Raw genomic sequence first — 13,121 nt, 5'->3', positions numbered from 1 at the left:
TCCAAGAGGATTGGCTCCATTAAGGGGTATGGCTTAATATGCAAAGGAATTCTCCTGCTAGAATTTCACCCCTGATATTAGGCCACACACTTTTGATGTAGCCAATCCTCCAAGAGTTTACAGGGCTCTTAGTGCAAGGCCTACTGCAAGCTCCAGAAGGATTGGCTACATCAGGGGGTGTGGCCTAATATGTAAAGGAGTTCCTGCTACAAAAAAAGCCCTTAGAACTTATAACTTCCCTGTCCCCTAGAGGCAAATGCTGGGATTTTATTGGGATATTTGGTTAATATAGCTAGGGTTGCCACGTCCCCCCAGGCCACCAGCAGGGCATGGGGGGGCAGGGGGGCCAGATCCAGGTTGGGAAACTCCTGGAGATTTGGGGGTGGAGCGTGGGGAGGACAGGGACCTCAGCGGAATACAATGCCGTAGAATCCTCTCCCCAGAGCATTTCCACCCCGCAGAGCATCCATTTCCTCTGAGGGAACTGTCATCTGTAGTCTGGAGCTGAGCTGTAATTCTGGGGGATCCCCAGGTGCCACCTGGAGGCTGGGCAACCATAGAAGCCAGATACTGAGTACAGTAAATACATCTCCCCAGAAGAACATTGTAAAAAAAGGTAAACTTACATTTAATGTAGTAGATCCAGTTCACATTTCAGGTTGCAGTCCAAAGGAGAGAAAGAGAAGCTTCATCTAAAGAGCATTCGGCCTGTCACAAATGGTCAGCTTGTCCTGGCCTCGTGTGTGTAGGAGTTTGAGGGCATGGTGTCTACGAGACAGACCTGAGAAGATGTGTGTCTCCAGGCCTCAGATTCATCAGGAGCTCACAGGAGCATAGCTCCTGAACCTCTCTGAGGGTTCCCCCTCTTCCTCCCCACCTACCTTGTCCATTGAATAGTAGGTGCAGCTGCATAACAATCCCTGGATTAGGAGAGTGGGCAGCCAGCCAGCCACCAGGGGCTTTGCCACACCCCCAGCAGCCCTCATTAACTTCTGGAGAAGCCCACGCCACCCTTTCTCCACTTTTAGCCAGCCCAAGCAGGCCTCCCTCACCTGAGGCTCTCCTTTCTTGCATCAGGTTGCTTTTGGTTGGGGGTGGTGGTGGTATATGCTAATGAGTTATGCTAATGAGCTCCACCACCTATTTTTCTACAAAATGACCCCTGTGTGTCCCCATTGGAAGGCTATGTGAGAAAGTGAGAGGGAGGAGGGGTTAGGGAGCAACTCCCGGATTAAGACAAAGAGAGGCATCTAAGTCAAGGAGATAATACCTAGACACCCTTAGAGTGATGTAGCACTGCCCCCCCTTCCAATGTCCAGGCCGAGTCATTCACTGCAACAAACTTCACCCTCCTTTTAGGAACCACAAAAGTTCCTGCTACAAAAAAAGCCCTGCTTGTCACACTCTTGCTGCTGGCTCCACCCCCAGTGTCTCTTGGCTGCACCCCCAAAGTCTCCTGGCTCCATCCCCAAAAGTCTCCTGCCTCCATCCCCAATGTCTTCTGGCTGCACCCCCAAAGTCTCCTGGCTCCATCCCCAAAAGTCTCCTGGCTCCATCCCCAATGTCTTCTGGCTGCACCCCCAAAGTCTCCTGGCTCCATCCCAAAAAGTCTCCTGGCTGCACCCCCAAAGTCTCCTGGCTCCACCCCCAATGTCTCCTGGCTCCACTCCCAATGTCTCCTGGCTCCACCCCCAATGCCTCCTGGCTGTACCCCCAATGTCTCCTGACTCCACCCCCAATGTCTCCTGACTCCACCCCCAAAGTCCCCAGCTATTTCTTGAATTTGACCCTAGTAGTGACTCACAAAAGCTCCTCCCCTGCCCAACTTTCTGTCAGTCTTTAAGGTGCTCCTGGACTCTTGCATTCCATCCTCTTGTATGCATTATATAAAAGAGACCTCAAAGCTCTGTGCAATAAAGACGTCTTCCATTTTTGGCCTGTGCTCCAGGAAGGTTTACCAGGCGGGGCAGTTCCGATACAGCGACCGAGATGGAAAGCCTGAGCGCCAGGCATTCGCATTCCCACCACACCCTGGTGACGGACCTTCCGGATCACTCCAACAGCCATGGTGAGAACACAGGCCGATCAACGAAGCCACATTGGATTTCCATACGGAAAATCTAAAGGCGATTGGATGGCGATTTTACTCCTTTTAATTATACTGTCGCTAAGTGAATATACCTTTTTAGAGAGGTACAGCAATAAATATGATAATGTAGAATGGGCAGACTTTTCTGCAAGCTTCATTTGGTCCAATGAAATATGCTGTGCAAATGTGAAAGTTTCCAGGTTTGTAGGACCAGAAAGAATGAGTCTGACAATAGAAGGCTCACAATACAAGAACTCGCGGACACTCCATGAAATCGCTGAGCAGTCGGGTTAGAACGGATAAAAGGAAGTCCTTCTTCACCCAAAAGGTTATTAACACATGGAATTCACTGCCACAGGAGGTGGTGGCGGCTACAAGCATAGCCAGCTTCAAGAGGGGATTGGATCAACATATGAAGCAGAGGTCCATCAGTGGCTAATAGCCACAGTGTATTGCTGGATCTCTCTGTCTGGGGCAGTGATGCTCTGTATTCTTGATGCTTGGTGTGGGGGGGGGCAACAGTGGGAGGGCTTCTAGTGTCCTAGCACCACTGATGGACCTCCTGATGGCTCCTGGGTTTTTTGGTCCCTGTGTGACACAGAGTGTTGGACTGGTTGGGCCATTGGCCTGATCCAACAGGGTTTCTCTTATGTTCTTATGGATGGAACAGTGATGCTCTGTATTCTGGGTGCTTGGGGAGGCAATGGTGGGAGGGCTTCTAGTGTCCTGGCCCCACTGGTGGACCTCCTGATGGCACGGGTTTTTTGGCCACTGTGTGACAAAGACTGTTGGACTGGATGGGCCATTGGCCTGATCCAACATGGTTTCTCTTATGCTCTTAAGGCCAAATTGCATATTTTGTTTCTCTTAGGTGTGGCCTAATATGCAAATGAGTTCCTGCTGGGCTTTTTCTACCTATCTGGACCACCTCAAGGCACAATCATGACCTTAAGATCTGTTTTTTTTTTATAGAGAACATCTAGCAGAAACAGTTGAATAGCAAAATTTGACACAGAATGACCAGGCAGCTATCCGCTATCTTTAACACACCACCATTTAAGATCAATATAGTACCTGAAACTGTTTTATGTTTTTATATATTAATGTATTTTTATATGTTATGTTTACAGAATATACAGATTACTGGTCTTTGTGCGACTTTTTATGAATATGTAAGCCGCCCTAAACTGGCTTTGGTAGGGAAGGTGGGATATAAACAGAATAAATAATTTTTTTAAAGCCCTGGTAATTAGAAATATTGAGGGGACTTTTTGCTATGGAGTTGAATGGCTCTTCCAGAGGTCTTACTTTTTGGCCTCAAAACGTCATCCATTAAAATAATGGCATTTATTTTTTAAAAAAATAGCTGTAAGGGATCTCCATATATCTCTATATCTGTACATTTAATGCTAAAAACCTGCCTGGCTTGATATATTACTCTTTTGATGTATTACTCTTTTGGCTTCAGTTTTGGCACGCAATTTCCTTATCAATGGAAGGAAACAAGAGAAATTATAGCCCTCCTGTTCTTGACAGCCAATTTATGCGAGTATAATGTGCCTCTTCTTATCTTACAGGGCCAAAGATAGGGTTGCCAGGCTGGGAAATTTCTAGAGGTTTGGTGGGTACGCTTTGAGGCGTAATGCCATAGAATCCACCTTCTGAAGCAGCCATTTTCTCTTTGTCTTCTGGAGATCTGTTGCAATTCTGGGAGGTCTGCTGGTTCCTCCCGGAGGTTGGCGACTCTGAGAGGCTGGCAGAAAACGTGTGGATTGTTATGGTGTGCACTGAGGGCCTTAGTTATTGTTGAGTGCCTGGAGATAGCCCATTTGCTCCACTGACCCAGTGACCTCTCCTAATTCCCTCACCAAATTACCAGAGCCGGTTTGGGGTAGTGGTGAAGTGTGTGGACTCTAACCTGGGAGAACTGGGTTTGATTCCCTACTCCTCCATTTGCGGCTGCTGAGTGACCTTGGGTTAGTCAAAGAGTTCTCTCAGCCCCAACTACCTCACAGGCAGTGTTCCCTCTAAGCTGAGTTAGTGTGAGCTAGCTCACAGCATGTTAGCCTTTGGCTCACACATTTTTATCTTAGCTCAGAAAAAAATGGCCCCAGAGCAAACTAATTGATGCAGTAGCTCACAATTTTAATGTCAGCAGCTCATGAAGTAGAGCTTTTTCCTCACAAGATTCCACAACTGTTTCTCTCAAGACCAACAAAAGAGCTCTCTCAGCCCCACCTACCTCACAGGATATCTGTTGTGGGGAGAAGAAGGGAAAGGAAATTGTAAGCTACTCTGAGTGAAAGGCAGGGTATAAATTCAATCTCTTCTTCTTCTATATTTATGTGGCTAGATAGTTATGCTCATCTGATTTTTACTCTTAAATATCCCTGAGAACTTTGCCAAATCCAAAAAGTTCTGAAAAACAGAGAATTCTTTTCCCTCTAATTGGAAAGATCCGTATATAAGAACTAAATGAGCGCCCATAGAAGGTGACGGTGTTCCAAATCTGAACTAAATGGAAAATCTAGACTCTACATAACCAATATGTAGATAGGACGCTTATCTGGGAGAACTGGATTTGATTCCCCACTCCTCCACTTGTAGCTGCTGGAATGGCCTTGGGTCAGCCATAGCTCTCGTAGGAATTGTCCTTGAAAGGGCAGCTTCTGGGAGAGCTCTCTCAGTCCCACACACCCCACAGGGTTTCTGTTGTGTGCGTAGGGGAGGGGGAAGTAACCACTCTGAGATTCAGAGTATAGGGTGGGATATAAATCTAATATCATCTTCTTTTTCTACATAACGAGCTCCTGTTTAATTCTCTGTCCAAGGAGGCTAACGTCATCGGATTTTCTTTCCTGCAGTGCGTTCCCAGATTTCCACCATCACGGTGGCGACCTTCAACACCACCCTAGCCTCCTTCAACGTGGGCTATGCGGACTTCTTCAGCGAGCACATGCGCAAGCTCTGCAACCAGGTGCCCATCCCCGAGATGCCCCACGAGCCTCTGGCGTGCGCCAACCTCCCTCGGAGTTTGACGGATTCCTGCATCAACTACAGCTGCCTGGAGGACACGGACCACATTGATGGGACCAGCAACTTTGTCCACAAGAACGGCATGCTGGACCTCTCGGTAAAGAGCAGTTTGGAGGTGTCACGCCCTCCTCCTTTAGTGGGGGGATGTGGAAAACAGAAACGTCACTGATTATATTCCAGCCCTTCTCTTTCAGTATCGACAGGGCTTTTTCTTTTCTTTTTTTCTTTTGTAGCGGTAATTCCTTTTCATATTAGGCCACACCAGGGCTTTTTAGTAGAAAAAGCTCAGCATGAACTCATTTACATATTAGGCCACACCCTTGAGATCAACATTGTTTCACATAGGGCTTTTGTAGAAAAAAGTCCATCAGGAACTCAATTGCATATTAGGCCACACCCCCTCGATGCCAAGCGAGTTGGAACTGTGTTCCTGCTAAAAAAAAAAAAAACCTGGGTCACACACTCCTGATGTAGCCAATCCTCCAAGAGCTTACAGTAGGCCCTGTACTTAGAGCCCTGTAAGCCAGGGGTGGCCAACGGTAGCTCTCCGGATGTTTTTTGCGTACAACTCCCATCAGCCCTAGCCAGCATGGCCAATGGCTGGGGCTGATGAGAGTTGTAAGCAAAAAAAAAAACATCTGGAGAGCTACCGTTGGCCACCCCTGCTGTGAGCTCTTGAAGTATTGGCTACATGAGGGGGTGTGGCCTCCTATGCAAAGGATTACTGCTACAAAAAAAAAGCCCTGATTACCGCATAGGATGCACGATAGTTGTCCATAACAATCCTATTGTTAACTCTTTGTGGAGACAGTTCGTTAAGACACTCTGAGAATAGACGTATATTTTTACAAAAGTCTTGCTTTAAAAAGGAAGGAGCATCTCCTGAAAGTTTCTTTCCCCCAATCGTCAGTTTTGCAGTCCCTGGGTTCAATCCTTCAGGTCCTTTTCTGCTAGCAGAGAACTTTCCATCAACAGACAGAAATTTGTTGTTCCCAGAGCTTTTTTTGTTGCAGGAGCTTTGTTGCATATTAGGCCAAACACCCCTGCTGTAGCTGGTCCTCTGGGCACTTACAGTAGGTCCTGCACTAACGGCCCTGTAAGCTTTTGGAGGATTGGCTACATCAGGGGGTGTGGCCTAATATGCAAAGAAGTTCCTGCTACAAAAAAAAAGCCCTGGTTGTTCTACCTGCTGAAGAACATCTCATATCAGGGGAAAGGTTCTTCCATCAGAGAAAAAGCGCCTTTGCCAGCAAAACAGATATGCAAAAACCAGCCCTGTATTTACACGTAATTTCTTACACTGTGATTTGTTCATCGGTTCGCTCTACCTTTCATTTTTATAGGATCTGTTGGGTTAAGTGAGCAGCAGTTCATATCTGGGGATTCATCTTTCTCATAATGGGCTGATCCTTTCAGTAGCTGACCTGTACTCATAAGGAAATTCACCCTGGGAAAGTGATGGTCCACATGATGAACTGCTTGGAAATGATGCCTCCTTCACTGTGAAGTTACCACCATGGGAAACAGCTAGATTTGGTGCTTGGGAGGGGCAAAAGTGTGAGGACTTCTAGTGTTCTGGCCCCACGGATGGACTTCCTGATTTTTGGGGGGGCCACTGTGTGACACAGAGTGTTGGACTAGATGGGCCCTTGGCCTGATCCAACATGGCTTCTCTTATGTGACAGAGTGTTGGACTGGAGGGGCCATTGGCCTGATCCAACATGGCTTCTCATGTTCTTATGTGACAGAGTGTTGGACCGGAGGGGCCATTGGCCTGATCCAACATGGCTTCTCTTATGATCTTATGTGACACAGAGTTTTGGACTGGATGGGCCATTGGCCTGATCCAACATGGCTTCTCTTATGTTCTTATGTGACAGAGGGTTGGACTGGATGGGCCCTTGGCCTGATACAACATGGCTTCTCTTATGTTCTTATGTGACACAGAGTGTTGGACTGGAGGGGCCATTGACCTGATCCAACATGGCTTCTCTTATGTTCTTATATGACACAGAGTGTTGGACTGGAGGGGCCCTTGGCCTGATCCAACATGGCTTCTCTTATGTTCTTATGTGACACAGAGTGTTGGACTGGATGAGCCATTGGCCTGATCCAATATGGCTTCTCATGTTCTTATGTGACACAGAGTGTTGGACTGGATGGGCCATTGGCCTGATCCAACATGACTTCTCTTATGTCCTTAGATCAGAATTCAGTAACGCCTTAGAAAAAAACCCGTGGCACAGAGTGGTAAAGCTGCAGTCCTGCAGTCCAAGCTCTGCTCACAACCTGAGTTCAATCCTGGTGGAAGCTGGGTTCAGGTAGCCGACTCAAGGTAGACTTAGCCTTCCATCCTTCCGAGGTCGGTAAAATGAGTACCCAGCTTGTTGGGGGTAAAGTGTAAATGACTGGGGAAAGCAATGGCCAGCCACCCTGTAAAAAGTCTGCCATGAAAACGTTGTGATGAGATATCACCCATGAGTCGGTAACAGCTCAGTCCTTGCACAGGTGACTACCTTTGCCTTTAGCACCTTAGAGACCAACAAGATCGGGGTGGGGTGGGGTATGAGCTTTAGGAAACACACAGTTCCTTTTGTCAGTGATTAACATAGTTCCATTTATCACAATACAGTCTCTTACTTTTCGTTCCTCCCCCTCCCATCCTCCAAGGTGGTTCTAAAGGCTGTCTATTTGGTGCTGAACCATGACATTAGTTCCCGAATCTGTGACGTGGCCCTCAACATTGTGGAATGCCTCCTTCAGCTCGGCGTGGTGCCCTGTGTGGAGAAGACCAGGAGGAAAAGCGAGAACAAAGAGAACGAGCCCAGTGAAAAGAGACAGAGCGAAACCTCCTTCCACCTCAAGGGAGCTTTGAGCAATTCGGCATCCGGGTTTGGGGCTGCTCCAGTCAGCGGAACTGGAGATGGCGGTGAAGAAGGAGGAGGGGGAGGGGGTGGTGGAGGTGACGGAGGCGACGGAGGAGGGGACGGAGGAGGAGACGGAGGAGGAGGAGGAAGGCCTTATGAAAAAAACGATAAAAAGGAAGACAAGGTACGTAGTGGCCATCTACTAGAAGTAGTTCCCTATTGGTGCATATCGAACTAAGCCAGGAGTGGCCTAACGTGGCTCAGGAGCCACATGTGGCTCTTTCGCACATATTGTACGACTCATGAAGCCCCTACCGCCCCATCGGCCAGCTTGGAGAAGGCATTTCTCTGTTCAAATCACCTCTCCAAGCCAAGCCAGCTGGTGGCTTGGAGAATGCATTTAACGTTGCTTTCTTTCTACCTCCCCCTCCCTCCCCCTCCTCCCATCTATTTGCCTTCCTGCCTTCCTTCCTTGTAGCTTTCAAACATTTGACATTTATTGCATGTGGCGTTCACGTTAAGGAAGTCTGGCCACCCCAGAACGAAGCTTTTAATGTGTGTTCTCTCGCCATTTGGTGACGTGAGTTGGGACAGCTCAGTGGTAGGCAACCCCATAGCCAGAAATTTTGGGTGGCAGCAGCGAAAACGGGGCTGTGGGGGGAGAGAGAGGCAGAGAAGAGCCCGGGGAGAGCAGCAGTGGTGAAAACGGGGCTGCGGGGAGAGTGGGGGTGGCAGGGAAGAGCCCGAATTCAGAATTCCAAAAGTGCTCAAAAAAGCTGAGGCTCTCTGCAGTAGACTGTGTGTGAATCTGATGACAAATACAAGTTTTGTTTCAAGGGTTTAGCATTCTCTTTGAGTTGGATTTAGGGTTGGCAGGTCTTACCTGGTTCCCGGGGTGGGGGGAGTTTCTCTCAAAGCGTGTGTGGCATGATGACATCGCCCAGAAGTGACATCATTGCATGGGCAAATTGCACAAAGAACGCTCTAGCAATTTGGGTAAAAACTCTATGGCACCATAGAGGGGTTTTTTTACCCAGATTGCTAATGCATCCCCATGTGATGTGCCTGGCACAATTACATCACTTCTGGATGATGCCATCATACTGGGCATGTCAGGTACAACACAGCTTATGGGGGGGAGGATTTCCCCACCAGCCAGGAGAGCCAGTTTGGTGTAGTGGTGAAGTGTGCAGACTCTTATCTGGGAGAACCGGGTGGCCCTGGGTCAGCCATAGCTCTGGCAGAGGTTGTCCTTGAAAGGGCAGCTGCTGGGAGAGCCCTCTCTAGCCCCACCCACCTCACAGGGTGTCTGTTGTGGGGGAGGAAGGTAAAGGAGATTGTGAGCCGCTCTGAGACTCTTCGGAGTGGAGGGCGGGATATAAATCCAATATCATCTTCTTCTTCTATGTTGGCAGGTTGAGAACTCCAAAACTGGGGAAACCTGCACCCCCAGCAGGAGGGTGGGAACCCTAGTTGGATAGTGTAAGATCAGGTGTGGAATTCTAGCAGGAACTCCTTTGCATATTAGGCCACACAACCCTGATGTTGCCAGTCTTCCAAGAGTTTACTAAAAGAGCCTTGTAAGCTCCCAGAGGATTGGCTCCATCAGGGGTGTGTGGCCTAATATGCAAAGGAGCTTCTACTGGAATTCCACCCCTGTGTAAGAGCAAAAGCTACACCAGTTCGTAGAGAACGGGATGCTATCAAACTCTTTACCAGGACACTGATGCCCATTTTCTTGTCTCTCCTCTCCAAAACATCGATGGCCCTAAGGATGAAAGCACCCCAACGAGCACCCACAGGTTAGCTCTGACAATGTTGATCAAAATTGTGAAGTCTTTGGGTTGTGCCTATGGCTGCGGAGAAGGGCATCGTGGGCTCTCCGGAGACCGCCTAAGACATCAGGTATGAAGCCTCTGAAGAAAGATGAGAAACCGGTTATAAACCCTTTGCTTTTTACAGTCCGATATTTGTCGAAGGCAGGGGTCTGCAGGACCTACGTTCACAAAATCCAGGATGGGGGAGAATATATTATCCCATCTGGTTAAGGTGAGAGAAAAGGACCAGCTTGAGGTCACCCGGTTTGCTTCATGACCAGGTGGGGAATGAACACCTGGTCTCCAAAGTCAAGTCCAGCTATTTGCCTGCCATATCACAGCAGCTCCCCAAACCTGTATTATTTGAGTGAGAACACCTTCCATAGAGATTTTTTTACCCAGATTGCTAAAGCATCCCCTGGAGAGCCGGTTTGGTGTAGTGGTTAAGTGTGCGGACTCTTATCTGGAAGAACCGGGTTTGATTCCCCACTCCTCCCCTTGCACCTGCTGGAATGGCCTTGGGTCAGCCATAACTCTAGCAGAAGTTGTCCTTGAAAGGGCAGCTGCTGTGAGAGCTCTCTCCGGCCCCACCCAGCTCACAGGGTGTCTGTTGTGGGGGAGGAAGGGAAAGGAGATTGTGAGCCACTCTGAGACTCTTTGGAGTGGAGGGCGGGATATAAATCCAATATCTTCATCTACCTCTCAGGGTGTCTCTTGTGGGGGAGGAAGGTAAAGGAGATTGTGAGCCACTCTGAGACTCCTCAGAGTGGAGGGCGGGATATAAATCCAATATCTTCATCTACCTCGTAGGGTGTCTGTTGTGGGGGAGGAAGGGAAAGGAGATTGTGAGCCGCTCTGAGACTCTTCAGAGTGGAGGGCGGGATATAAATCCAATATCTTCATCTACCTCACAGGGTGTCTGTTGTGGGGGAGGAAGGTAAAGGAGATTGTGAGCCGCTCTGAGACTCTTCGGAGTGGAGGGCGGGATATAAATCCAATATCTTCATCTACCTCACAGGGTGTCTCTTGTGGGGGAGGAAGGTAAAGGAGATTGTGAGCCGCTCTGAGACTCCTCAGAGTGGAGGGCGGGATATAAATCCAATATCTTCATCTACCTCGTAGGGTGTCTGTTGTGGGGGAGGAAGGTAAAGGAGATTGTGAGCCGCTCTGAGGCTCTTCAGAGTGGAGGGCGGGATATAAATCCAATATCTTCATCTACCTCACAGGGTGTCTGTTGTGGGGGAGGAAGGTAAAGGAGATTGTGAGCCGCTCTGAGACTCTTCGGAGTGGAGGGCGGGATATAAATCCGATATCATCATCTTCTTCTTTCCTTCCCTTCTTTGTTGGGACTGAAATTATTGATCACACGTATAAGATTATGCTTTTGACTGCAAGGAGAAGAAACGAAATTCCGTGATTGAATGGAACCCAATGAAGACTAAATGAACCCATGCATTTGCGAGGTCTCCCATCCAAATACTAACCAGGACTGGCCTTGTGTAGCTTTCAAGATTTGCCTTGGGCCATCCTGACCTGGATATAGGGTTGCCAAGTCCAATTCAAGAAATATCTGGGGACTATGTGGGAGGGGGGGAGCCAGGAGACTATGGAGGTGGAGCCAGGACATGATTGTGACATAATTGAACTCCGAAGGGAAGTCTGCTCATCACATTTAAAGAAACCGCACACCTTTTAAATGCCTTCCCTCCACTGGAAATATTGAAAAATAAGGGCACTTTCTTTGGGGGCTCATAGAATTGGACCCCCTGGTCCAATCTTTTTGAAACTTGGAGGGTGTTTTAAAGAGAAGCACTGAATGCAATTCTGAAATTTTGGTGCCTCTACCTAAAAAAAACAGCCCCCCCCCAGAGCCCCAGATACCCAGAGATCAATTCTCCATTATACCCTATGGGAATTGGTCTCCATAGGAAATAATGGGAGTACTCAGCAGACATTTCCCTTTCCCCCTCTCACTTTCTGATGATCCTTAAGTGGGGGGAGGGCCTCCAAACCAGGGGATCCCCTGCCCCTACCTGGGAATTAGACAAAAAAGGGAAAGGAACACGGAAAGGTTGAAGACTATGAGGTAACCGTGTTTGAAACGTTTAAGTGACAAATGCTGAATACTGTTACTCAAGAATATCACTCTATGATTTATATCATAGTAATTAATCAGATTACAGTACTTCTTTGTGAACAAACATCTAATGTCTGTATACTCATACCCATATTCATCAGGAGAGCCAGTTTGGTGTAGTGGTTAAGTGTGCGGACTCTTATGTGGGAGAACTGGGTTTGATTCCCCCACTCCTCCACTTGCACCTGCTAGCATGGCCTTGGGTCAGCCATAGCTCTGGCAGAGGTTGTCCTTGAAAGGGCAGCTGCTGTGAGAGCCCTCTCCAGCCCCACCCACCTCACAGGGTGTCTGTTGTGGGGGAGGAAGGTAAAGGAAATTGTGAGCCGCTCTGAGACTCTTCGAGTGGAGGGCGGGATATAAATCCAATATCTTCATCTTCTTCAAAAAAAATAAATATTAAAGTGCAATTGACAATATAAAATCCACTGACACAACAATGATTATATTCACACAAACGTGCACACAGGGGTCAGAGTCTCTTTCCATAATATTCAGTTGTGACACGCTTCCGATAAAAGTGGGCATGATTCAAAGGCGATTCTTCGTCTGACAAATATTTTTTCTGGAACCGCAGCTCCATTCATTACAAGTATAATTCAGGTCAATTTCACAAGGCAACGGTTCTCTTTAGCAGCCAAGTATGCCGCGGTCTGGTGATGATTAAACTACCTGGAGCCAGCACTCTATATGTTGCAAACAACGTATTTCTGATCAATTACTCAAAACGGCACCCACGGTTCTCTAAGAACGGCCCTCCAGAGCGGCCATTTTCTCTGTGGGAACTGGAGAACTCAGTTGGAGATCAACTGTAATCGCGGGAGATCACCAAGTGCCACAAGGTGCTTGGCTTTTGCTTTAGGCACCATCTTCCATAAGATATCATTCCGTTGTAAATTAGACCTCCTAGGCGGTGCCATTCTGTTTCTTTGAGAACCCGCCTGGCCATCAGTGGTTTCCCCTGGAAGCTAAGCAGATGTTTTCTGTTCTTAAAATGTCTCCCCAGGCGCAGAATTGCCTCACCAAATTGTACAAGCTGGATAAGATGCAGTTCCGGCAAACCATGAGGGACTACGTGAACAAAGACTCCCTCAACAATGTGGTGGATTTTTTGCATGCTTTGCTGGGATTCTGCATGGAGCCCGTCACGGACAGTAAGTGTGGGCACAACCACCCAA

At 48.1% G+C, this 13,121-nt stretch overlaps 1 protein-coding gene across 1 annotated transcript in view; it reads left to right on the top strand.

The window, feature by feature from the left end:
* The window catches only part of UNC80 (unc-80 homolog, NALCN channel complex subunit), a 219,538-nt gene that overhangs the window by 38,684 nt on the left and 167,733 nt on the right, over window positions 1–13,121 (top strand). Inside the window, exons 11-15 of the mRNA XM_060257048.1 lie at window positions 1,949–2,068; window positions 4,954–5,222; window positions 7,796–8,176; window positions 9,766–9,897; window positions 12,950–13,097. Of these exons, the coding sequence (XP_060113031.1) occupies window positions 1,949–2,068; window positions 4,954–5,222; window positions 7,796–8,176; window positions 9,766–9,897; window positions 12,950–13,097 (1,050 nt within the window). The remainder of the gene's footprint in view (window positions 1–1,948; window positions 2,069–4,953; window positions 5,223–7,795; window positions 8,177–9,765; window positions 9,898–12,949; window positions 13,098–13,121) is intronic.

The sequence above is a fragment of the Heteronotia binoei genome, chromosome 16 (assembly GCF_032191835.1).
Source record: "Heteronotia binoei isolate CCM8104 ecotype False Entrance Well chromosome 16, APGP_CSIRO_Hbin_v1, whole genome shotgun sequence".
Taxonomy (NCBI): Eukaryota; Metazoa; Chordata; class Lepidosauria; order Squamata; family Gekkonidae; genus Heteronotia; species Heteronotia binoei.
The sequence above is the reverse complement of the archived record's forward strand: the minus strand, read 5'-3'. Positions and strand labels throughout refer to the sequence as shown.